Raw genomic sequence first — 26,097 nt, 5'->3', positions numbered from 1 at the left:
CTGCTCCATCTACTGTATATGTGTGTCTGGAGGGTCCTAATTGCTGCTGAGGTCAGACTGCTGAGCAGTAAAGGGTTGTGTTTGATGCAGGTAAGAGTGCGAATGCGCACATGTGTGTGTGTGTGTGTGTGTGTGTGTGTGTGTGTGTGTGTGTGTGTGTGTGTGTGTGTGTGTGTGTGTGTGTGACTGCTCTGCATGCCCTTGACTTGCAGCTGGCAAACAACGCTTTAGGCCCCCACAGCTGCCTCATCATTACAGTTCACAGGGATCCCCTGCCACACACTCTTGCGCGCACACACACACACACACACACACACACACACAGTGAGAGAGACTTAGTCACAGCTACACAGGCACAGACAAACAGACACATGCAGACATACACAGAGACACTCACCCCTTCCCGCAGGCTCCTCATTAAGCCAGTGTAGGCGGCAGCGGGAACGAACCACAGTCCCTCTGGGGAGCCTCTCTTCTTCTCCTGATAGAGAGGCATAGAAAAGAGAGGGAGAAAGGGTGAGAGAAGAGAGATGGAGGGGATACAGTAAAGGGAGGAGGGGGCAGTGGAGGAGTAGAGTGGGAGTCAGAGAAAGGCAGAGTGTAGGAGATGCGGAGTGCAGCAGAGAGGAGTTGAGGAAAGGGTAAGAAAAGGGTGCAAAAGGAGCCAGGGCATCTTTATTACTTAACTGCATTTGCAATACTCAAATTAAGACTTTTTCCATCAAAATATTTTAAAAATATAGGAACAAGGTACATGTGAGTATTTAAATAGTGTTTTTTCATTGACTATTTAAGAAACAATCTGTTATCTATTAGTATTAGTAGTAAATGACATTTCAAAAAATAGTTGAAATAATGTGTTACAACTTCCTATGGACTAGGCTGATGGTTTTGGTTGCTCTGTCAAACCATAAACTCACACATAATTCTGAATAATCCTGAAATTATCATGTATTTTATATTAATCTGGGAAATCTAGTATGGTATTTTTTCCTGTGAATGTTCAGTCATCAAAATGTTGCCACTGTATTTTCAGTTATTCACATGATCATATGTTTACCATTTACTTCTTATCCTGACAAAATAGGCTTTACATTTATATTGTCTTACTAACTGTCTTAAAATCCACAAAATTGAGATAAATTCAACAATAATTCAACTTTTTTTTTATCAAACAATTCTCTGTTCCATTGCAATTGTATAGGCTCTAGGCTACATCTAACCTTGAGGATAAAGTCAGCACTGGAGGCTATAGCTAATCGTTGTCATTGACTGGGGCTGCAGGAGAGTAAAGAAGATCATTTTACCAGGGGACACTTACAGAGCCATTCCACATTACTCAAACTGTTTCTCCTGCCATTATAGAGACAAAGTGGGTCCACATGGCTGGTAGAGCTCAGATCCATGAAGGATTTTCATCTGAACTGTTTGTAATTAAGACATTTGCTTTCACTAATGCTGCTAAATTAACTTAACTATTCATTAAGGTGTTAAAGACAGTCGTGTACTGTTAGCTGACAGCATGAGACAACAAAACACCCAATTTTACTTACTATTTAAAATCAGTCTGATAATATGTTAATTCATCCTTGTAAAGCCCAATAAGGATATAGGTTTTTATGGTGGTTTTTTTTTTCAAGGGTATATCTAGCCTCAAGAACACAGGAAGCAATGTAGCTGACACTAAGCAGAAAACCTATCAGATCATCAGACCGCCAACCTTGAGACTCTAAAAACAGTCCAAAAAAATAAAAAAAACGACTGTGTTTTTGGAGCTCTGATTCTTAAACTGGCATGAAATGAAAAAACGTCAAGGTTAAAACACGTTTTCATGGAGGGGTCCTTTTAAAGAAGTTGACTCAGAGAAATGTTGTGGATATATGCACTCAACATCATGAAACCAAAAAGAAGTTAATTTGAAACACTTGAATTAGTTTGTGACTTTTCAAGACAATGAATATACCCACCAAAAACTTTATTTAATTATGCTGCATTCAAGAGAAATTGAGTTTTGAAAAGATAAACGTGACCATTTTAGTCTTGATGGTGCATCAAGGACAGCCAGAACCATTGAAAAATACAATTTCATATCACCAGGCCTAGATATACAATAACTAAACTGAATGTATAGATATACAATAACTAAACTGAATGTATGTACCCCTAATATATATATATATATATATATATATATATATATATATATATATATATATATATATATATTATATATTAGGAGTGCAACAATACTCGGATCGATATTGAACCGTTCGATACTCTGCCTAGGCTGCACTGTCGAGCGCAGATCCACTGAGCACAGCGCAAGCTAGCAAGACAAAAGTTGAGCTTGTTGCAACATGGCAACTGCCTCAACGCTACCCGAAATTGAACCTCCTCCACCCTCATTCAGATCTGGCGTTTGGAACTATCTTGGTTTTCATGTGACGTATGACCCAGATGGTAAGTGCGTCATGGACAAAAGTAAAACAGTATGTCGGATGTGCCACGCAATGCTCGACTGGTGGGAACTAGTGTGTTAGCGCAGTTAGCTCGTTAACGTGTTGACACCGTCCAGCTCCACGCACGGGGCGATCCGCGGTAACTCGTTAACGGAGATTTGCGGCATTATGGCGTTAATGTCATTTTAACGAGATTAACGCTGACAGCACTAGTGGGAACACAACGAATATGACTGCACATTTACTCCGACATCATCCTAGTGCAAAGACAAGTGGAAGCAGACAAAAACAACAAGCACGCATGCTACAAACTTTACCCGAGTCATTTAGACACCCGTTAGCACATGATTCTCCTTATGGGGACCTGATATGTTTAATATGCTGCGGAGAATATAGCCCAGAAGAAGCTATAGTATAGCTTTTATTTTGGAAAGAGCCATTTCTCTGTAATAAACTCTCTTTTCCAAAGATGAGTGATTTCTCGATCAGATAGATTTTTTATTATTATTATTTTATTGTTTCAGCAACATTAAATTTAAAAACTGTACTTTTGAGTTAAAATATATATTTATAATTTTAATAAATGACAAATTAAAAAGGCATGAACATTTTTTTGTATTGAAAAAATATCGAAACGTGACACCAAAGTATCGAACCAAACCATGAATCTTGTGTATCGTTGCATCCCTAATATACATGTATGTATATATATATATATATATATATATATATATATATATATATATATATACATATATATATATATATATATATATATATATATATATATATATATATATATATACATATATATATATATAAAAAAAAAACACCCAGCACGCCCCTGCGGGCGGTTTATCCTTCAAGCTCGGGTCCTCTACCAGAGGCCTGGGAGCTTGAGGGTCCTGCGCAGTATCTTAGCTGTTCCCAGGACTGCGCTCTTCTGGACAGAGATCTCCGATGTTGTTCCCGGGATCTGCTGGAGCCACTCGCCTAGCTTGGGAGTCACCGCACCTAGTGCTCCGATTACCACGGGGACCACCGTTACCTTCACCCTCCATATATATATATATATATATATATATATATATATATATATATATATATACACACATACATATATATATATATTAGGGGTGCAACGATATTCGTATCGATATTGAACCGTTCAATACAGTGCTTTCGGTTCGGTACGCATATGTATCGAACAATACAACATTTGTAATTTATTTTATCAACTTTCCTTCTGACGATGCTGTCTGTGTTGAGCGCTCAGTGAATCTGCGTTCGACTACTCCGCCTAGGCTGCACTGTCGAGCGCAGATCCACTGAGCGCTCAACACAGACAGCATAGTCAGAAGGAAGAGCGCAGGGCAAGCTAGCGAGACAGAAGTTAAGCTCCCCTTGCAACATGGACCTCCCCCACCCTCATTCAGATCTGGCGTTTGGAATTATTTTGGTTTCATATGACGTATGACCCTGAAGGTAAAAGCGAGTCATGGACTAAAGTAAAACAGTATGTTGGATGTGGCATGCAATGCTCAATTACATGGGTGGGAACTAGTGTGTTAGCGCAGTTAGCTCGTTAACGTGTTGGCCGTCTAGCCCCATGCACGGGGCGATCGGCGGTAGCTCGTTAACGGAGATTTGCCGTGTTGTGGCGTTAAGGTCATTTCAACGAGATTAACCTGAAAGCACTAGTGGGAACACAACGAATATGACTGCACATTTACGCCGACATCATCCTAGTGCAAAGACAAAAACAACAAGCATGCTACTAACTTTAGCCGAGTCATTTAGACAGCTGTTAGCACATGATTCTCCTTATGCTGCTGAGAATATAGCCCAGAAGAAGCGGATAGTATAGCTTTTATTTTGGAAAGAGACATTTCTCTGTAATAAACTCTCTTTTCCAAAGATGAGTGATTCCTCAATTAGATACAGGGCTTGCGATATCGCTAGCCCGACGTCCTGGGGCTAGCGATTTTTTCAGTCGGGCTACCAAAATCTATCTCTTCCCTGCCCGTCGGGCTATTGTAGGAAGGAAAAATATATGTCAATGCTTTTGCATTCTTTCAGAAATGTAGCTGGGTAATTATGTCTTTGGCATCGGTGAGCCACTGTCAATATGTGACATATTGAAATCGCGTTTGAATTTGCGCTTGCTTTTTTGCTTTCACTTTGCAATCGTGCGAACTGTGTATAGAGAGCGACAGCACTGATCTGTGAGTGATGATAATTTGTGCACCAATTCCTCTGACATCGTCTTATTAATCGTTAGCTTACTATGCAAACATGACAAGTGAAATCTCCCGCAGCAAGCTTAAACATGTGAGAGGTTGATCGAGCAGAGAATCGCTGAGCTTATGTGAGTGCTTGTGTAAAAGCAGCAGTATATATATTTTAGTTCTGCTGAGCCAAATAAGACAGGTCAGGGTGAAGAAGTGACAGCCAAAGAAAAGCTTACCACAAAACGGAGAAGTTATGACAAATCAGACTATAAGGCAAAAAGAAAGTGCAGCTTTATGGTTTCATGGACAAAAGAATTTCTGTGGCTGCAATATGACGAGCTAAATAACCAGGGCTGCACATAAGTGGTCCGCAGGTGCGCATTCGCTGTCAAAATAAAAAACACGCACAAGGGTTAGGGTTAAATTTAAAAACTGTACTTTTGAGTTAAAATATATATTTATAATTTTAATAAATGACAAATTAAAAAGGCATGAACATTTTTTTTGTATCGAAAAAATATCGAACCGTGACACCAAAGTATCGAACCGAACCGTGAATTTTGTGTATCGTTGCACCCCTAATATATATATATATATATATATATATATATATATATATATACACATACATACATACATACATATATATATATATATATACATACATACATACATACATACATACATACATACATATATATATACATATATATATATATGCACTAAAATTTCAGTAACACTAAAGACACTACATTACAGAGCATCTTAGGGATGGTAAGTTGATATAAGATCATTTTTTACTATAACTAAATGAAAATGTATACGTTTAAATTGCTGGTTAGATGATTTCTGTGGGAGATAGAACACATTTGCATCAGTCGACAAACACAATTCCTGCAGGAGATTAAGAGTCAATTTATTAGGAGCTTCGACACAGCAATGAGATTGTTTAAGGTTTCAGAGAATAATGTGTGCAATCAGGTGGGTGGATTGATTTTTAAAGGTTATCCATCAGTTGAGTAAATAAAAATCTTATGCTTAATTGACCTGCCTGGGTAAATTAGGTTAACTGGCAATAAATTGTAGTGCCCCTGGTGATGAAGTCAAACAAGGCCCCCTTCGCTCTAATTCTCAGGGCTGGGGGTCAATTAAATTTCAACTGAATTTAGTTAGTGTGTAGATATAAAGTCCATTACCTGATGACAGAGTACTTTCATTCATTTCACCTAAAGCTGAACATTACCACTGAAGAAATAACAAACAGTCTTACTTGTGACATCAATTCTGTGTTCATTTTTACTTATTAACTGAAGAAATCAATTTCACTGCTGAACTATTGGCGAAAGATGATATGACACATTCACAGCCACTTAAAGTTAACAGCAAGGTGAGCAGCCAGTGAATCATTTCTTTCATTGTATTCCTTACTGCTTGTATTAACATAATTGTTCGGGTCATTTAATGACATAATATGCCACTGCCTTGTCTAGTATGTAGAACAATATTAAGAGAATTTGTCTGAGACTAATTAAAGACCTTCATGAATTAGTCTTAACAATGGTGTATGGAAAACAGACTTTAATCGCAGGTTAACGGTAAAAAAAAGAATAAAATCAAATAGTAAGAAATGCACCTGCCCCAATCTGCTGGTTTCTTCTTGACAAAAATGCCAAATAACATTTCTATTAACAGCTCCTCTTCTGTTATACCTCTTCTAATCAAGGAAAAATCTACTTCACAAAGAATGAGTGTTAAAAAAAACGAGTAATGTTCTTGCCACTTATGCAACCTCCTGCAATGAGTGTCCTTTTCATGCCTAAAGCAAGTATGCATGTGGACCGACTTCTATAGACGTGTTTGGAAACATAATCATGTTTCAATAAACTGCAACATATCTATCTCTTTAAAAATGTCTCTTCACGTTGGCTTCTGACATTCAAAGTGTACCTGAGAGGAGATGAGGTAGAGGAACTCCGCGAGTGGTGGCAGCAGGAGCCGTTTTATTTTACTGTTCCTTAGATTATCCCTCAGCAGGTCTGTTAGTGTGGACACAGCCTGCAACGAGCATGACAAACACTTTCAATAGTACTTCTATTTTCAATTAAAGTTCAATCACATGAAAATTTAAAAAACAATAATAATAATAATAATAATAATAATTTAAAAAAAAAAACTATCTGCACAATAAAATTACAATTCATTTTACATTTATATATTTCCCTAGGGCTGGACATATTCTATTTTTTAATACAAGCCAGGGGCATCTGTATTACCCAGAGACATCACCAGAAGCATGGCAATGCTCTGCTAGCACATAAAAATTTCAACTTCAAAACTCTTATATTCTAACATTATTTTTAAGTTGAGGTAGCAAATACAAAAAGCTTAGCTAAAACCAAATATCTAATTTATGAACGCAATCAACTAAAAATATTAAGGAAAAACAGGAAAATTGATTTTGTCAAAGTCACTAAGGCCACTATTACAGAGATCATAATTTCAAAGCCTGCAAAGCTGTCCCACTGTGTAGGATTATAGTCCAAATCTACCAGGAGCTGCCTGTGTTGTAGTCAACAAAAACCTGGTCTACAACTTTTGAGGAACGAAGACATGCATATTATTTAGAATTTGATGACTAAAACGGCAACAATGTCATGCTAACCTGAAAAACATTTAACAACTGTTTGTTTTAGTAAAGCTGAACAATTATCCACTGATGTTCTTTGAAAGAACCTGCAAATGCAATATTGTCACTTCTTCTATGAGGTTAACACAAAGCCAGTAGTGAAAGGCTGCAGGACCCAGAGTGATGCTCAGGTTGGATCTTCCCAAACAAATCCACCAGTCAAAGCTTGACTTTGAGAAAAAATGAGTGATGAGGTCAACAGGTTTACAGCACTGAGGTTGGTTTTTACAGTAGGGACACTGCTCTCACATCAAATACTCCTTGGGCAATAAACTGTTGTATAAGTTGCATAATGTTAAAAAACAAACAAACAGCAAAAATGTGTAACAAAATACTTTGTGTATGGAGTTAAAATATAATATTATGGTTTACCTTTTAAGTAAGGACAAGATTATTAGCTGCTGGAATAAGACATAATTGGTTTATCTATAGCCCTGTGAAAGGCTGGAAACATGTCCAGGGTGTATTTCATGACTTAGAGGATGGATATGCTCAAGGCCCTCTATTCATCCAGTTCAGGGGGGCAGAGTTAAGAAAACAGAAGCATGGATGGGATATACATTAAATACAAAAAAAAAAAAAAAATCCCATTGAACTCAGATGTAAACACACACACACAGACTTAATTATATGCAAACACAGCCTTTCTGGCTGGCTGCTTCCTGACATTAGCATTACTGCCAGCTTTTCCCCCTCTGTGATCTGATGCAAGTTCTGCCTCATTCCTCTTTTGTTCCTGCTTTCTTCTTTATTTTTTCCATTGTTTCCATTCTCTCCCAGTTTTGTATCATTTCTGTATTGTTGAACACATTTTCTCCTTCTCTTCCATTTTAAATTTGCCTGCTGTGATTCTATTACAGCTCTCTCACCAATCCTGTCTGTTAGCTATGTTGTTCTGTCTGTCCATTTTAGGGTGAGGTAGTGTGACAGATTATAATGTTCTCTCCCACAGAAAGTTTCACTACAGTTACACTCAAGCAATTGTATTTTGCCATTTTCCAATCTTCTCTCTCACTCCCTTAGTGAGATCAAACCACTAACAATTTCTAAATGGAAAAGGTTGGGAATTAATATGCTGGGGTGTGTTAGAAACTGGTCAAGCAGCTGTACTCAGGGAGAGGGGAGAGGTAGAGAAAAAAAAAGCCTACATGAAGACATATAAAAAATAATTCCCAGAGAACACCTTACAATTATCTCAGCATCAGCACTTCAGGTGAAAACTATGCACATCAATGCACACAAGGAAATACAAACCCATGCACTTAATTAACACACATAAACAACAACGCAGACACACACACACACACACACACACACACACACAATAAACAGTGCGATGACCAGTTACTGCGGTGGACTATTAGCCTTATAGAAGACTGAAGACTCAGCCAGAATTAATAGGTAATACAAGCCCATAAAGCAGTGACAGAGGAGACTGACTTATAAATCAGTACACCAGATTTCAATCCCAGCTGTCATAGCGTGAAAGGCGGGGGCACACCTGGATAGTTTGTCAGTTTGTTGCACGGCTAAATTCAGATTAATGGATCACATATCTTATACTAACAATGTGAGGCACAGATTATCACAGCATCTAAAAACACATTCACCAAATATCTCTAGGAAACAAGACTTTTATATTGTTTACCCATAAGAGTATCCAGACGTGCCACTTTAATCAACTTTATTTAACTTTAATCAAAATCAGTCTTAACATAATTACACAACACAGTCAGTCCAAACTTTTTTTTTCTTTTTTACAAAGGATATTTAGAAATCCAGAAATGTCTTTGTTGAGCCATTGCCCTCTGAATATGTCTTCTTAAGGATTGCTGTGAGCTTTTAAAATTCATTGCTTTCCTATAACCCTTCACAGTTCAAGCTTTTGTGGCAAAACTCCCAGAAAATCTGGGGAAGATCATGTGTAGTGGATTTTGAAAGCACAGCTTCTCTATCTCACATTAAGAAAGCAAGAAACATGCATTAGTAACATTAAAACAAAACATTTATTTTTCATTTAATTCTATTTGACGGCTGAAGGACAATGACAGACTCACTGTAGAAAGACAAAAGAGAAACAAACAGGACAGGAAGAAAGAACAGTGAGACAGGAAGAGAGACAGACGAGTGTGTCTATTGAAGAGTAATGAAAGCATATAGCAGCTACCATGGTAACTAAGCCCAGCCCCAAAACTCTGATTAGCAGAATATCAGTGAGAGGACCCCTGCTGAGAAAACACACACACACACACACACACACACACACACACACACACACACACACGCCAGAGAAAAAAATCTTTTATTGGTCATCTGTTAGCATCACTATAACATAAGGACAAACACAAACACAGATGCACCAAAAGAAGGAAAAAAAACAAACAAACAACCCCCCCCCCCCACACACACACACACACACACACAAAATATCATAAAAGAGACCCCTGCTGAGTCCTCGCATAAACATGGTTTAAAAAAAAAAAAAAAAAAGCACACTTGCAGAAACACACAAAACACCTCTGCTGCGTCTATAGATGGGCACACGACTACAGACACAAAGATTATTTATATAATGCTTTTTGTTATCCTTGTCATTAGTAGCTGATTTTTTTCCACTCATCATTGGTTTTTAACAATTCACTAAAGAGAAACTGCGATGCCAAAGTCGTCCATTTTGTATATCGCTGTGATGACTCGGTAAATGGTAAATAGACTGGTTCTTATATAGCGCTTTTCTACTCTTCTGAGCACTCAAAGCACTTTACACAACATGTGCATTCACCGATTCAAACAAGCACATTTTCTTAGTGCTTTCTAACTAACATTCACACACACATTCATACTCCGAGGGATGCATCGGAGAGCAATTTGGGGTTAGTATCTTGACCAAGAGGCATGCAGACTAGGGGAAGCCAGGAATCAAACCACCAGTATCAGTAGATGATCAGTAGATGACCTGCTCTACTGCCTGAGCTACAGCCATCCCAGTAGCAGCAAAGAGCCAGAAGACAACTGGTGTGGTATAAAACAGTTCTCTGGCGTAAGATGTCGACAGTAAACCATGGTAAATAAGAATAAGCCCTGGGCATCACTGACAAATAGCACATAGCTAGATCTCTGTGCCATTTATACACCCCCAGTAGATTCTACTTTGATGAAGCCATTTTTTAAACTCCATCAAGAATCTGCCAATGTCCAGGACTCAAAAAAATGATGCCTGATATGATGAAACTACAAATCAGAAACTACTTGTTTTGTAAGTCTCACTGGTAATGCGTCTCTCCCTTCTGCTTGTACATAGTTAACAGAAAGTTCAGAGGGGACTCTTTAGAGAAATGACTCAACAAGGGAAACCAATAAACTGCAATGCTTATGATGGGCCCTAGACAGTGATGACAAATCTGCAAAGGCTTTAAAGTTACATTATCTGACAAATCACATATCAGTATATAGTAAAAATCAGACAAACAAAAACAAGACAATCAATACATTCCTGCCAATATGGCCACTGGTAATATCAATATTTTATCATAAGGCTAATTTCTCTCATTTGTGGCACTAAACATGACCATGTAAGTACCATGGCATCTATGTCAGCATGTGCATAGGCACATTCATAAAAAAGGTCACTAAATATTGTTTATGGATGACCCATGATAAATTAAAATCTTCCACCTAAACCACTGTACTATTGAACATACAGTGGGGCAAAAAAGTATTTAGTCAGCCACCGATTGTGCAAGTTCCCCCACTTAAAATGATGACAGAGGTCAGTAATTTGCACCAGAGGTACACTTCAACTGTGAGAGACAGAATGTGAAAAAAAAAAATCCATGAATTCACATGGTAGGATTTGTAAAGAATTTATTCGTAAACCAGGGTGGAAAATAAGTATTTGGTCACCTCAAACAAGGAAAATCTCTGGCTCTCACAGACCTGTAACGTCTTCTGTAAGAAGCTTTTCTGTCCCCCACTCGTTACCTGTATGAATGGCACCTGTTTGAACTCATCATCTGTATAAAAGACACCTGTCCACAGCCTCAAACAGTCAGACTCCAAACTCCGCCATGGCCAAGACCAAAGAGCTTTTGAAGGACACCAGGAAAAGTATTGTAGACCTGCACCAGACTGGGAAGAGTGAATCTACAATAGGCAAGCAGCTTGGTGTGGAAAAATCAACTGTGGGAGCAATCATCAGAAAATGGAAGACATACAAGACCACTGATAATCTCCCTCGATCTGGGGCTCCACGCAAGATCTCATCCCGTGGGGTCAAAATGATCATGAGAACGGTGAGCAAAGATCCCAGAACCACACGGGGGGACCTGGTGAATGACCTGCAGAGAGCTGGGACCAAAGTAACAAAGGTCACCATCAGTAACACACTACAACGGCAGGGAATCAAATCCCGCAGTGCCAGACGTGTTCCGCTGCTGAAGCCAGTGCATGTCCAGGCCCGTCTGAAGTTTGCCAGAGAGCACATGGATGATACAGCAGAGGATTGGGAGAATGTCATGTGGTCAGATGAAACCAAAGTAGAACTTTTTGGTATAAACTCAACTCGTCGTGTTTGGAGGAAGAAGAATACTGAGTTGCATCCCAAGAACACCATACCTACTGTGAAGCATGGGGGTGGAAACATCATGCTATGGGGCTGTTTTTCTGCCAAGGGGACAGGACGACTGATCCGTGTTAAGGACAGAATGAATGGGGCCATGTATCGTGAGATTTTGAGCCAAAACCTCCTTCCATCAGTGAGAACTTTGAAGATGAAACGAGGCTGGGTCTTCCAACATGACAATGATCCAAAACACACCGCCCGGGCAACAAAGGAGTGGCTCCGTAAGAAGCATTTGAAAGTCCTGGAGTGGCCTAGCCAGTCTCCAGACCTCAACCCCATAGAAAATCTGTGGCGGGAGTTGAAAGTCCGTGTTGCTCGGCGACAGCCCCAAAACATCACTGCTCTCGAGAAGATCTGCATGGAGGAATGGGCCAAAATACCAGCTACTGTGTGTGCAAACCTGGTAAAGACCTATAGTAAACGTTTGACCTCTGTTATTGCCAACAAAGGTTATGTTACTGTAAGGTAGTGACTGGAATAAGTCACAAGGTGTCGCTGTTGAGCTGCATATATGGTGTAAAATTTAGCAATTTTGACCATTTGTCCTCTGCAGGACACTGTACTTCAGATTTCTTGTTCGCGCGGGCGCCATCTTGGTTCAGTGTTTGCTGTGATTCAAAAAGGTAAGCACTGCCAGTGGCGAACTGCATCAGTTTTGTGTTGTATTCATCGCCGAGACCGTGGAATGTTGTAGAAGGCACGGTTATTGTTACTTAATGTGTATTCTGTGTATATGTGTTGTTGTATTTTGCAATGTTGATAGTCACGGAGTGTTTGCTGTGATTCAAAAAGGGCCAGCAGCAGAGTTGGAGTGGTGTTTGCCCCTGCTTCCGAATAAACGGCACGGTCCGAGCCACAAATCGAGCGCCTGTGTCCGACTGGTCTCTCTGCGGTGCACCCCAATCCAACACAAACTAACACAACGCAGAGTCCGGGGTGTAGGGAGGCCCCTGCACTGGTTGGGTTACATCTTTGGTGCCGTGACCCGGATTTGTGGCACTTCGAGACCGAAGAGAAAGCAATGCCGACACCCCCCAGCTACGCAGCCATAGTAAGAGGTGTCGCCATCTGATGGGGTGCTGAACTAAGTATATAACTGCCTGTGCAGCTGTATTACTGGGACTTTCATCTCCCCAGGCATATCCTTTGAAAGTGAAATCTTGGGGTGGTTTCATTTGAGGGTTTCTGTCCCTGAAAAAAAAAAAAAAAGACTCAGAGACTTGAATTGTAGAAAGAATGCTAAATGATGTTCCCTGTCTATAATGATAATCATTGAATACGGTTAAGCAATTGCTGCTGATTTGTGTCATTCACAACCTCTGTGCTGAAGATAGTTGTTTAACTACGCTCTGAGTTTAATGCTGTTTTTTTGTGAATTCTTTTTTTTTCTGCGTTATAGAATGATAGTTGTCATACATCTGTGTTGTGTTCTATTTTACTAGAAATATATTGTACTTACTCACAGTTAAGCATACTACAAGTAGCCCACACACATTTTCTGGTGCAGCTAAATTAGAGATACAGGACAGTGAAAATGTTGAGAGACTTTGCAGACACTCCAAAGAGGGCACAGCCTCACCTTTTGAATGAAGGGGCTACAGCTAGCGCCAGTACAGTGGACCAACAGTCATCAGTGAAGTCGAAGCTGGTCACCCAGTTCCCCAGCTTCACTGGCCAGCGGTTACAGTATCACACCCCAATCAGGGACCTCACCGACTCTGGGCTGGGCACACAACAGACCCCACCACCAACCATGCTTTCACCCCAGACTGATCTTGGCGTGGCTCCAGCTCATGCCCCACCACTGCCACCCTATGGAGGCCAAATGCAGGTGCCCTCACACCTATCTGAAATTCGCCCAAGGTCAGTGCCAACCAACCAGACAAGCCAGTCCAACCACAGCCCTCTAACTACAGCCCCTCCAGTGTTTCGGCCAGATGTACAGATAACTATGCCCCCTGCTTTTTCCCCTCAGGCCAGTGTCCATGGGCCCACTGCTACACCGGCACCCCATGTTGCCTCATATCCCAACTACCCAGCGGTGCACAGTACCCAGCATCCCACCCTGAACCAATCACTTAACACTCCTTACCCAACGATGACCGTTCCATTCAGCCCCCAAGCATACACCAGCCATCTGTATTCCACACCTGCCCCCCAAGCCGCCATGCCAAGCCCCCTAACAGTGCAGGGAGTGGGCATAATGAATAATCCCTCTGCAGCCGAGCAGACCCTTGAAAGTTCAAAGCATGGGCTGACGCCCCGTTTGCCCCACATGCCACTAGCTGCTGTCCACGACTCTCGAGCCCCCCTCCACTCATCTGCTATAAGCCCCAACACTGTCATGCCCCCTATCGTGAATATGACCCATGGAGGTTTTATAGCCCCACCCGGCACCCATGCCTCAATGCACGTACCAACCTCTGCTTTAGACCCCCAAGTTAGTGGACACCCTGGCATACCCCCCCAGCAGGTGCATACATCTTTAAGCGCTCCGGGCCGGGCTGCAGCCAACGCTAACCCCCCATTAGCTGCCTACGGTGGTTTTATACAGACTCATCAAGTGAAAAATGTCCAAGTCTTCACTGGCAGTGCTGACAGCAAGGTGCATGTAGAGGACTGGATTCGTGACATGCAGTATCTTCTTGAGGCAATAGAGCTCCCCATTCACCTCCGCTTTTCCACGGTGGTGCGTCACCTAACTGGTGAAGCCCGAAAGCTGGTCCTGAATCTACCTCTCCATGACCAAACACCTGAAAGGGCATTCGAAGAACTGTGAGCAGAGTACGGCGACACACAGAGCTCCTCAGATCTACTAGCGGACTTCTATGAGCGTGTTCAGAGGTCTGGGGAGTCTGCCTGTTCATATGCTATAGCACTGGAGGCAACACTGCGAGCTGTGGAAGAAAACCAAAGAGGAGGCAAGCCTTTTCCTGACCGTGACAGTAAACTCACCCGGCAGTTCATACGGGGGATTAATGATGAGGATGTGTATGCGAGGATCTCGCCAATGAAGCCCCGGCTTTTGAGTTTCCGTGAGCTGCAGGCTGAGCTCCGAAATTTAGCAAAAGAAACAAAGAGATTCCAGCCTCAAAACAAATCAAAGAAAACGTATGCCCAGGTACAAGTGGCATCAGAGTGTAGTGTGAATGTGAAGGCAGAAAAGGCTAAACATTCCTCAGAGTGGTCAGAGCTAGCAGAGATGGTCAAGAAATTAGCATTGAGCCAGGAGGAGCAGATGGCCAAGTTGACCCACCTTGAATCGAGAATTTATGCTCCATCCTCTGCCACTCCACTGAGAGTCCGACCACCACCTGGGGCTACAACCCCAATGTCAGTGGTCACATGCTACTGGTGTGGGAAGCAAGGACATATAGCCCGGGTTTGCAGAGCAGTGCTCCCGGGGCCTGAACAGACGTGGGCACACGATCCTCAGCCTGTGACCCCCATGGAGGGAAACACTTACTCAGCTCAGCCTTTAAACAGATAAAGCCCATGGTCGCCGGGGCAACCATGGGCGAGCAGCAAGTCCCCACACTGCAGGTGAACAAAGGTGACGGAGGAGAGAGCACTCCCCTAGTTGGTCCCAGGAATGAGGGGGAGGTGGAAGTCAACGGAATGAAGTGCAGGGCACTCATCGACTCTGGCTCCCAGATAACCAGTATTACGCATCAGTACTGGCGCAGCCACCCCACCCTCCATAAACAAAAACTGCAGCCTTCTAAGATACCCATAGAAGGTGCAGGGGGCCAGAGTGTCACCTACCATGGTGTGCTACGCATCAACCTAAAATTGTTGGGGAGAGAGTTTAAGGGTGTGCCTGCTTTTGTTGTCACTAACACAGAGTACCGCTCCTCTGTTCCTCTGCTTGTGGGAACTAATGTCCTCCGTGCCTCCAGAAGTCACCTCCAGGCAACCTACGGCCAGCAGTTCCTCCTCCAGGTCAAGGAGACTCATCCGGAGTGGCACGCCTCCCTGCTAGAGATTGAGAGCACTGACCAGTGTGATATGGATGACACAGTGGGCCCTGTTGTTTATACTGGTCGCAAGGTGCACATTCAAGCAGGGAAAGAGATGGATTTAATGTGCAAAATAAAAGCTGGACCACAAAGAAAGACTTATACAGCCCTAATTGAAGGCCACCCCTCCCTGCGGCTCAGCCAAGACATCCTGGTCGCCAGAGTTCTTGCTGATGTAAAGAAAGGATGTGCCCCGGTAAGAGTGATGAACCTCTCCCAGCATGCTATCACTATCAAGCCTCACACGCATCTGGCCAGGGCATCTCTGGTGGAAAGTATTGTGGACTTTTCAGACAGGGTGCGGGGCAGCCATCACATTAGCGGAGGCAGAGAAGCATGCCTGGGTATGGACCACGTTGTGGCAAGCCAGGAAGTGGATTTAAGTGGAGCAGATGTCGAAAACGAGCACCAGTGTTCCCTTCTTAAAGAGCTTGTGGAAAGGAACATGGGTGTGTTCTCACAGCACCCCCTGGATTATGGCCATACAAAGACTGTGCAACATGAAATCCCTCTGGTCGACTCTAAGCCATTTCGACTGCCTTACCGTAAGATCCCCCCATCACAGTGGCAGGATGTGAGAAGGTTGCTGACAGAAATGGAGGTAGCAGGAGTTATCAGGCCCAGCAAAAGTCCATATGCTTCACCAGTCGTGATCGTAACCAAGAAAGATGGATCACTAAGGCTGTGTATTGACTACAGGAAACTGAACTCCTGTAGCACGAGAGATGCTTTCCCTCTCCCCAGAATAGAGGAAGCCCTGGAGGCTCTAGGGCAGGCAAGATACTTCTCCACCCTTGACCTCACCTCTGGTTATTGGCAGGTGGAGGTGGCGGAGCATGACAAACACAAGACGGCATTCAGCACCCCTATGGGGCTGTTTGAAGCAAATCGTATGCCCTTTGGACTGCAGAATGCTCCCTCCACCTTTCAGAGACTCATGACCTGCTGCTTTGGCGACTTGAACTTCACCCACCTCCTAATCTATCTTGATGATCTCATCATATTCTCCAAAACCTTTGATGAGCATCTGGAAAGACTGCAGCTGGTGTTCGATCGGCTTCGGGAGCATGGCTTGAAGTTAAAGCCTTCTAAATGCCACCTAGTGAGAAAGGAGGTTCAGTATTTGGGTCACTTAGTGTCTGCTGAGGGGATCCGGACAGACCCAGAGAAGATCAGCAAGGTGAAAAACTGGGTGAGGCCCACAAATCGCAAAGAAGTGTTGCAATTCCTGGGATTCGCTGGATACTATAGGCGGTATGTAAGTGGGTACTCTACCCTAGCTGCTCCCCTGTACCGCCTAACTGCTGGTGACCCCAGAAAGAAAAGGAGAGGGGGAAAGAAAAGTCTGGCTACCGACCCACCCTTTTTGTGGACAGATGAATACGAGAAGGCATTTAAGACCCTAAAAGAAAGGCTGACAAGCGCTCCAGTGCTGGGATATCCTGACTATAGCTTGCCCTTCGTTCTGCAGACGGACGCCTCAGGGGAGGGTCTGGGCGCCGTTCTAGCTCAGATCCAAGGTGGAGCTGAGAGGGTCATAGCCTTCGCCAGTAGAGGTTTGAGCCCAGCAGAGACAAGGTATCCTGCACACAAACTCGAGTTCCTTGCTCTTAAATGGGCGGTCACCGACAAATTCTACGACCACCTCTATGGGCGTAGATTCTCTGTCCAGACAGACAACAACCCTCTCAAGTATGTTATGTCATCAGCGAAGCTGGATGCCACAGGCCAGCGGTGGGTGTCTAGGCTGGCTGCTTTCGATTTCGATGTCCAGTATCGGAGGGGACAGAGCAACACAAACGCTGACGCCCTCTCTCGCATGTCTAACCAGGAGGTCATGCACATCCTACAGACATGCCCTCAGTGGGTGGGTGTCGACGAACAGGGGCATGGTGTGACACAGGCTACCCAGGATACTCAAAGCCTCACTGGCCATGGCACGCCTACAGGGGAGGAACTGGAACTCGGGCCACCTACATCCACTGAGCCTTACAGGGATGTGGGGATGGAATCCCTGCCCACCATGACCAAACAGGAGCTCCGTGCAGGGCAGAAAAAAGACCTTGTTATTGGCCCCGTCTTGCACTATAAGAGTATGAACCAGAAGCCGAGCCGCAGCGAGCGAATGAGTGCTGAAGGGCACGTGCGCCTTCTCTTAAAGGAGTGGAGAAGGTTAGCGGTAAGGGATGGCATCCTGTACCGCTGCGTCCAAGACAGCCAAAGGGGAGTAATTGAGCAATTGGTGCTACCAGAGGATTTGCGTATATCAGTGAAGACTGCTCTCCACGATGACTCAGGCCACCTTGGTTTTGAGAGGACATTGCACATGATAAGGGAGAGGTTTTATTGGCCACGGATGTTCCAGGAAATCAAGGCTTGGTGCGAACAATGTGAGAGGTGCTGCCTTAGGAAAACTCCAACCGCAGGGGTCAGGGCCCCCCTGGTCAGTATCCACAGCAGTGCCCCCTTGGAGCTAGTTTGTGTGGATTTTTTGACTCTTGAGAAATCAAAAGGTGGTATCGAAAATGTCCTCGTGGTCACTGACCATTTCTCACGCTATGTGCAAGCATACCCCACTAAAGACCAAAAAGCCAGCACAGTGGCTAGGGTGCTGTATAGAAACTTTTTCTGTCGGTTTGGCTTCCCAGCAAAACTGCATGCAGACCAAGGGCGCAATTTTGAAAGTGCTGTGGTGAAGGAGCTGTGTAAATGCACCGGCATCACTAAGACCCACACCACGCCCTATCACCCACAGGGCAACGGGACAACTGAACGGTTTAACCGCACCCTCATGAACATGCTGGGGACGCTAGAACCTCACCTGAAACCCCGGTGGCACGAATATGTGGATGCAATGACACACGCCTACAACTGCACCCGCCATGATTCGACAGGGTACACACCATACTACCTGATGTTTGGCAGGCATCCACGGCTCCCTGTCGACTTGGTCTTTGGGCTGTCAACCACTAATGGGTCGGGGGGATATAGCGATTATGTCCAGACCCTGCATGACTGCTTGTCACAGGCTTATGCACAGGCTAATCAGGCCTCTCGCCAGGCTAAGGGTCACCAGAAAAGATACTATGACCGACAAGCAAAGAGTCAAAGCTTCAGCCCGGGTGACAGAGTCCTGGTTAAAGTGTGTCATGTGGAGGGGCGAAGCAAACTAGGAGACAAGTGGGAGTCACGTCCATACATTGTGGTGAAGAAACAGCCAGACATGCCGGTGTATGTGGTGCGATCGGAAAATGGTGATACAGAGAGAGTGGTCCACCGCAACCTACTCACGCAGTGTATGTTTCTTCCCGTGGAGCAGGTGGGAGAGGAGGCAAGAGAGGAAATGGAGCTTGACGTGGAGGAGGTTCATGGAGGAGGGATTAAGGACAGTGGAGAGCAGGCTGGTGAAGTAATCAGACAGGATGAAGAGTCGGACATGATCGAAGACGGGGAGGCTGATAGCCTGGAAGGAGGTGTGGAGGGAGTTTCACCTGAAGCAGCAAATGGATCACTTGCCCCCAAGGGACCAGAGGAAAGGGACACAGGGACAGGACAAGAGAGTGAAGATTGGAGGGGGAATGAAACTGTCAGGGTCACCCACTCACCTCCCAGACCAAGTGAACCAAGGAGGAACTTGCCAAGGAGTCGGCATCCCCCTAAGAGACTGACTTATGGGTCGAGAGTTAACGAACCAGGGGAGGATCAGGAGAAGATAGAAAGGGGATGGAAGCTGTGGCAGAGGGCCAAAGCAAGAAGGGCTGCAGGAAACACAGACATTTTCGCATTACACTGCACATCTTCCACCACCGTTATTCTTGTATACATAGTGAGACTGTTCTGTTTTATTTTGTTTTGTTTGATGACTGGGACGCCATCACTTAGAGGGGCGGATGTAAGGTAGTGACTGGAATAAGTCACAAGGTGTCGCTGTTGAGCTGCATATATGGTGTAAAATTTAGCAATTTTGACCATTTGTCCTCTGCAGGACACCGTACTTCAGATTTCTTGTTCGCGCGGGCGCCATCTTGGTTCAGTGTTTGCTGTGATTCAAAAAGGTAAGCACTGCCAGTGGCGAACTGCATCAGTTTTGTGTTGTATTCATCGCCGAGACCGTGGAATGTTGTAGAAGGCACGGTTATTGTTACTTAATGTGTATTCTGTGTATATGTGTTGTTGTATTTTGCAATGTTGATAGTCACGGAGTGTTTGCTGTGATTCAAAAAGGGCCAGCAGCAGAGTTGGAGTGGTGTTTGCCCCTGCTTCCGAATAAACGGCACGGTCCGAGCCACAAATCGAGCGCCTGTGTCCGACTGGTCTCTCTGCGGTGCACCCCAATCCAACACAAACTAACACAACGCAGAGTCCGGGGTGTAGGGAGGCCCCTGCACTGGTTGGGTTACATTACAAAGTATTGAGTTGTATTTTTGTTATTGACCAAATACTTATTTTCCACCCTGATTTACGAATAAATTCTTTACAAATCCTACTATGTGGATTCATGGATTTTTTTTTCACATTCTGTCTCTCACAGTTGAAGTGTACCTCTGGTGCAAATTACTGACCTCTGTCATCATTTTAGGTGGGGGAACTTGCACAATCGGTGGCTGACTAAATACTTTTTTGCCCCACTGTACATATGCTCATTTCACTTTGACAAACCAAACCTTTTAACTTGATGAAAAGTGATTGCCATGGCTGAAAATTAAGTATTTATTTTTTAGAATCAATGATTCCAGTCTCTTAGTGACTAGAGGGAAGTCTGTTTTGGTATGAGCATTACAGCATCAGGGAGTTTCAACGTGGCAGTAAATACACTAAAAGAAAAAAGCTTAAGCTGTAAATGCAATTAAAAGCAAATTTGATTCCTCATTTGAGTTCCAAATTTCAGCTAAAGTGTTAACCAGTCAATTTTTGTTGTAAGACAGTAAAGTAAAGGCTCCACTGAGTCACCACAGTAATTATGCGAAAAAACTGAATTGTTTACATGTATAGTCCTGCAGATGCACTTTACTGCACATGTACACAGAAAAACAGCCACAAATGGATGCAGAGCAGAATGAGGCAGACATCCATGGAAAATTAAAATTAAAAATTGAACACTCAAATTTATTAATCACCTCAAATCTAGCCCTCAGACACCCTCTAGTCCAAAGCCCTCCAAAACTAAAAGATGAGCCCAGAAAAGAGTCCCTTGTGTGAGCTGGGGCTGAGATTAACTGCTCCCTCTCAGACATTTTCTGGCTATTATCACAACAACACTGCTTTCCAAGCACCAATCAGTTCCCCAAATTATGTCAAGAAACCATTTTCAAACATTAGAAAGAAAAGAAAAAAAGTCGAAGTAGAGCTGGCCAATTTCAAAAGAAATTATGGCAGAATATCTACTCCACGGTTAGAAGCACACCAATAACAATCTTAACTAAGTACATTAGTGGTCACTCTTTGTGTAGAGTGGAGTTGAGTGGTCAGAGATACACATCCTCCTACAATTTCTAATGTTTAATGAAACAGCAATGTTTACAGTAAGTACTTCAACTCTTTATATTATATATACACTCCTTTGGCGAGGAGCGAGGCACACCCAAGGGTCCCTGAATGACCAAAACACACACATTACATGGATTCATCCAGACACAAACATGAAAATGATATATCATAGACTGATACATAACAGTTATATATTAATCGTTATACTTGATTAAATAAATTGTATAAATATTTATACCACTATTATTGTGTACACTCAAATTATTTTGGCAATATTTTTTTCAGAAGCACCGTGCCAATATAGCCACTCTGAATTTAACTGAACTGATGAGAGCAAAAGTGAGAGAGAGAGAGGGAGAGAGAGAGAGAGAGAGAGCGAGAGTGAGCAGAAGCAAGAGAGCGCAAGATATCTCTAAAGTTCCTATTTACTGTACACAGGCTATGGTTGTCTTGTAGCTTTTTAACGCCGCCAGCTGGTAAATACTGGTACTATAAAGTATTTCTACATCTTGTTTCAGGACAGTTTTTTTCCTCCTTCCTCAGCTAAAAGCTTTTATTATTGTTTGCATGCCTCTAAACAAAAGTACTAATTATGGCCACATGCACAATAAAATTAAGCAAGACATGCTAAATCAACCTTTATGTATTTTGTTGTGGATAAATTTACATTTTTACATCAATAAATGTGCTCTTTCTGGTATTTACTGCCACATTGTGGTGTAAATTTGTACTGCAGGTCTGAGGATCATGAAACATTTTGAAGAAAACAGGACTTCTCAATTTTTTGGTTACTCAGCGCATTAAATAACTTGTCTGAAATAAAATGACTGTTTTGCTCTTTCTATAGTTGCCAGTGTTACACTTTTATTTCTAATACATAATAAATAAATAAAATTCCATAAATAAAATATCTATTTAATTGCATTGATAATGTCTTGGGGTTTTAAATCTGTGTTGGCACACCTACACAATTGTGACAATTAGCTAGGAGCCCTAGTATAAATTTTATACTAACATTTGAAAATTGTGTTAGGTTAAGGTTAAAAAAAAATGAGCAAATGAGCAGTAGCTGTTCTCCCTAAGTAAATAAATAAATGAATACATGGAAATAAAAAAATCTAAAGGAAATAAGCATAACTCTATTTAGTATGTGTGTATATTCCTGACCTCAGAAACAGGACTGTCCAATCCAAGGTCACTACAGTGCAGAGCCAGTAGTCCCATCACTCTGAGAACCTTGCTCCGTCTGCAAGGCATTTTTCATTTTTATTTATTATGTTAATTGTGAATTTTCAGCTTGGATATCATCTCGGGATTTTTTAAAAACATTTTCAGTTACTGATTTTATAAAACTGGTCATGGTGTTTAAGTTTTCCAGCATCCTTAGAAGAAAAACACAACATAAAGCAAAGAAAATGTATAAACATCAAATTTCTTAGAGCATGCTTAACCACTCTAGATATAATCATAGGAACTGCAGTTCATAAAACAATGTTAAAAAAAAGCAATTGGGAGAGGATGTAGAATCGTGCTTCTTCTAATTATTCAGTAGCTTTTCTTTAATCATAATGTTTTGCCACATCAGAAATTAGCACTTTAAAAAAAAGCAATGTTACAGTGTCCCCTGTTTATAGAACAAACATACATTGTATACTTACATGTCCCAGTTAGGAGCTTGTTGCAACAGGTGGACCAAAACTAGAAGCTGAATGAAGAATTGAGGAAATTAGAGTGACAGAAAGAAGGAAAAGGATAGCAAACAATGTAAATATGTAGAAAATGATGATATATTGCCACAAAGCATGGAATCTAAGTTCATTGTGACTTCTAAAAGGATTGTTAATGAGAGTGTTCGGTGTTTTAGTAAAAAGAAATTAACTTTTTTCAAATTCAAATTGTTGAGTGGAAAAGATGAGCCGTATAAAAAACAATTATCATTACTTTATTTAATTACAGATAGAAAAAGTATGGTTATATCAGTAATAATACCATAAATAAAAAACATTCTAAATATAATTTTCCTGTGCTTTTGTTAATCTTAATCTTACATTTTTTTCAGGAACTCTGTGCCCAAAATCAGATTGAAAGAGGTATCTTTATTTGAGCCCTGAATAATTCTATGAAACTGCATCCTTGTGCGGTACTAATGACTCCCACTTGACTAATGACTAGCTGGGAGCAAAAGCATGACCCACACACCTACATCCTCTTACTGAAGTTCTCTGTTGACAGGGCAAACAAACAGACAAAAAAAGACAGCACAAGGTCAGTAGAAAATGAACAAACTGGAAAACAATAGCTCATTATAAATATTCAATTGTAGACATGCCAGTGGAAAGATTTCCAACTATAATCTTCCTCAGCTAACACTAAGGATCCCTTGCTGTCATGTAGGGTTGAGATATTAAATACATTCTATTAAGCTGCACAGTTATGCAACTGTTCTCAAGAAACCCACCCAGCAGATCATATTTCAACAGGAGTCTAAAACAAATATGTTTTCCTACCAGTCTTGAGTTAATCAGCCTGTTAGCGATAACTGTATGTCCAACCACACAGCCGAGGTAGCACAGGAGGTTGAGTTTGGATCGAGTGGCCGTGGAAGTGGAGTGGCTCTGTTCTTCAATGGATGAACAAAGCTGTGATAGAAAGACAGTCCACTCTTCATCACTCAGAGACTGTAGCTTCTCACCTGCAGGAAAATAGAGAGGATTCAAGATAAAAACCAGGGACAATACACTGAGATACTTTTTTGCTTTTTTTCAGGACACTAAACTGACTTTGTGCCAGCTCAAAAAACATACCTGAATATGCAGGTACACATAGGGTTTTAGGATCATATCGCCCAGGTGTGTTCTTCAAAATCTGTTAAACAGAGCTCAAAATAGTCAATTGTAGCCATTTTTTCTACATTGCTAGTAAAGGTTGTTAATAAATGTCTTATTCTTATGTAAGAAGGAGCAAGAAAGTTTCCCACTAAGAAGACTTAAAGACTAACAGAGGTTTGACAGATGTATTTTAATGAATTAAAAAAAGAAATATGAAACAGCCATCATATCATATAATTACACGCCTTTACCTTGGGGTTGTCGAGGACTGGGGTGACAGTGAGATCAAATTCAGTGTGGAGAAGATCCTTCACACAGGGTGTAGTGTCAGTACAGTTACTGGTAGTGAGAGTAACCTGAGGTGCAATGTTCTGATTTGGACAGTCAGATGAACTGCAGTTTCTGATTGAGTTGGCACGGGAGCTACAAGAACAGGAAGAGAAGAGTATGAAGAGCAATGTATGGTTTACTATAGACATCTGAGTACCACTCGTTCTAGGTGTGTTCCTACTGTAAGAGTAAATCCAAAGCTTACATATCACTTTTGAGACACGAGATTCACATTCTTCCTCTGGAATGATTTATCTGTAAACTTGTGCACTGAAAACAGGAACAAAACTCTGTAAGGGAAACTAGGAAAGAGTGAGTACAGAATACCTGAGCAGAAAAATGGCCTCAGTGCTGTCCTCATCCAAACCACTCTTTGGCTTCAGGTCTGAAACATTATCTGGAGAAGTAAGCACGTGTGTACTTAAAGACACATAAATTTGTGGTATGGTGAAAGATGAACCTTACATCATAATAAGCAGAAATCAGATCTGCACAATAGAAACTACTAGTATAATGTAGACCTACAACAAACCAAAACCAAACACAAACAAATTCTAGTACAAAAAAATGGTAAAGCAAAACAGTGGAATATAAAACCAGATTAATGATTAATTAATGGTTTGAAGATAAATATTGTAAAAAACAGAATCTATCACACATACAATGTTCATATATACAAAAATGACTAGTGTTAAAGTACAAATTAAAATTCAAAGTTAAGTAGCTTACTGTGGCTAAGTATTAAATGTTGTTGCTTAATCTAAACCACACAGACTTTGACGAATCTGTTACCTAGTGTGAATGACTTATTGGGCTGCAGTGTGCGGCACATTTGCAGACTCCCAGTTAACTTAGAGTCATCGTCAGGTTCTCCTTCTCTTCTTCTCTCCCTTCCGACTTCACTATTCAGGGTCTGGCTTTGGCTCAAGGCTCCAGAGGATGTGTGGTTGACAGAATTTTGGCTGTCAGTCCTTCTGTCACATGGCCTGTCAGTTGTTGTAAGAGATGATATTAGTTTCTCAGACATCCCATAAGCTAGCTGACTGAGGGCTAAGTGGCTGTTGGCAAGGCTCGCTGCTTGCCACGGATGGAAAAGGTCACATGTGTTTGTGTGTCTGTGGAGGTAGTGAGAACTAAAAAGACTTCATGGTCATTTTCTTTCTTTTTCAGGTCTGAGCACTGGCTGAAGTTACCCTTTCTAACGTGTAACAGAGAAAAAGGAAGTATTTCCGTTCAGACGGGTTCTTACTACTCGTTTTACTCGGTCAGTTGGTGTAAGTGAAAGTGCTTCCTGCAGAAAGCAGGACACATGAAGTCTACTCATGAATGCACCCAGCTATCATCTGCACTATTCTTGAATGGATCCAGACAGATATTGCAGGCAAAAAAAGAAAAATTTAAAGATCAATTCAAGTTAATCCAACATCGGTGTTCTT

The 26,097-nt window shown here is 42.1% G+C and overlaps 1 protein-coding gene across 3 annotated transcripts in view; it reads right to left on the bottom strand.

Annotated features, from left to right (window-relative positions):
- The window catches only part of ulk4 (unc-51 like kinase 4), a 99,205-nt gene that overhangs the window by 69,307 nt on the left and 3,801 nt on the right, over positions 1-26,097 (bottom strand). For 2 of the 3 annotated variants that reach the window (XM_085365167.1, XM_085365169.1), the window contains exons 9-17: positions 25,454-25,776; positions 24,989-25,058; positions 24,583-24,754; positions 24,308-24,368; positions 24,011-24,195; positions 23,162-23,208; positions 22,671-22,749; positions 6,638-6,745; positions 398-481 (exon numbers count right to left, since the gene is read on the bottom strand). In XM_085365167.1, coding sequence (XP_085221293.1) covers positions 398-481; positions 6,638-6,745; positions 22,671-22,749; positions 23,162-23,208; positions 24,011-24,195; positions 24,308-24,368; positions 24,583-24,754; positions 24,989-25,058; positions 25,454-25,776 — 1,129 coding nt within the window. The remainder of the gene's footprint in view (positions 1-397; positions 482-6,637; positions 6,746-22,670; positions 22,750-23,161; positions 23,209-24,010; positions 24,196-24,307; positions 24,369-24,582; positions 24,755-24,988; positions 25,059-25,453; positions 25,777-26,097) is intronic. The other variant, XM_085365168.1, reaches the window with a different exon arrangement.

The sequence above is a fragment of the Diplotaxodon limnothrissa genome, linkage group LG11 (assembly GCF_057381915.1).
Source record: "Diplotaxodon limnothrissa isolate DT_005_m linkage group LG11, D_limnothrissa_male_GT1.1, whole genome shotgun sequence".
NCBI classification, from domain to species: Eukaryota; Metazoa; Chordata; class Actinopteri; order Cichliformes; family Cichlidae; genus Diplotaxodon; species Diplotaxodon limnothrissa.
The sequence above is the reverse complement of the archived record's forward strand: the minus strand, read 5'-3'. Positions and strand labels throughout refer to the sequence as shown.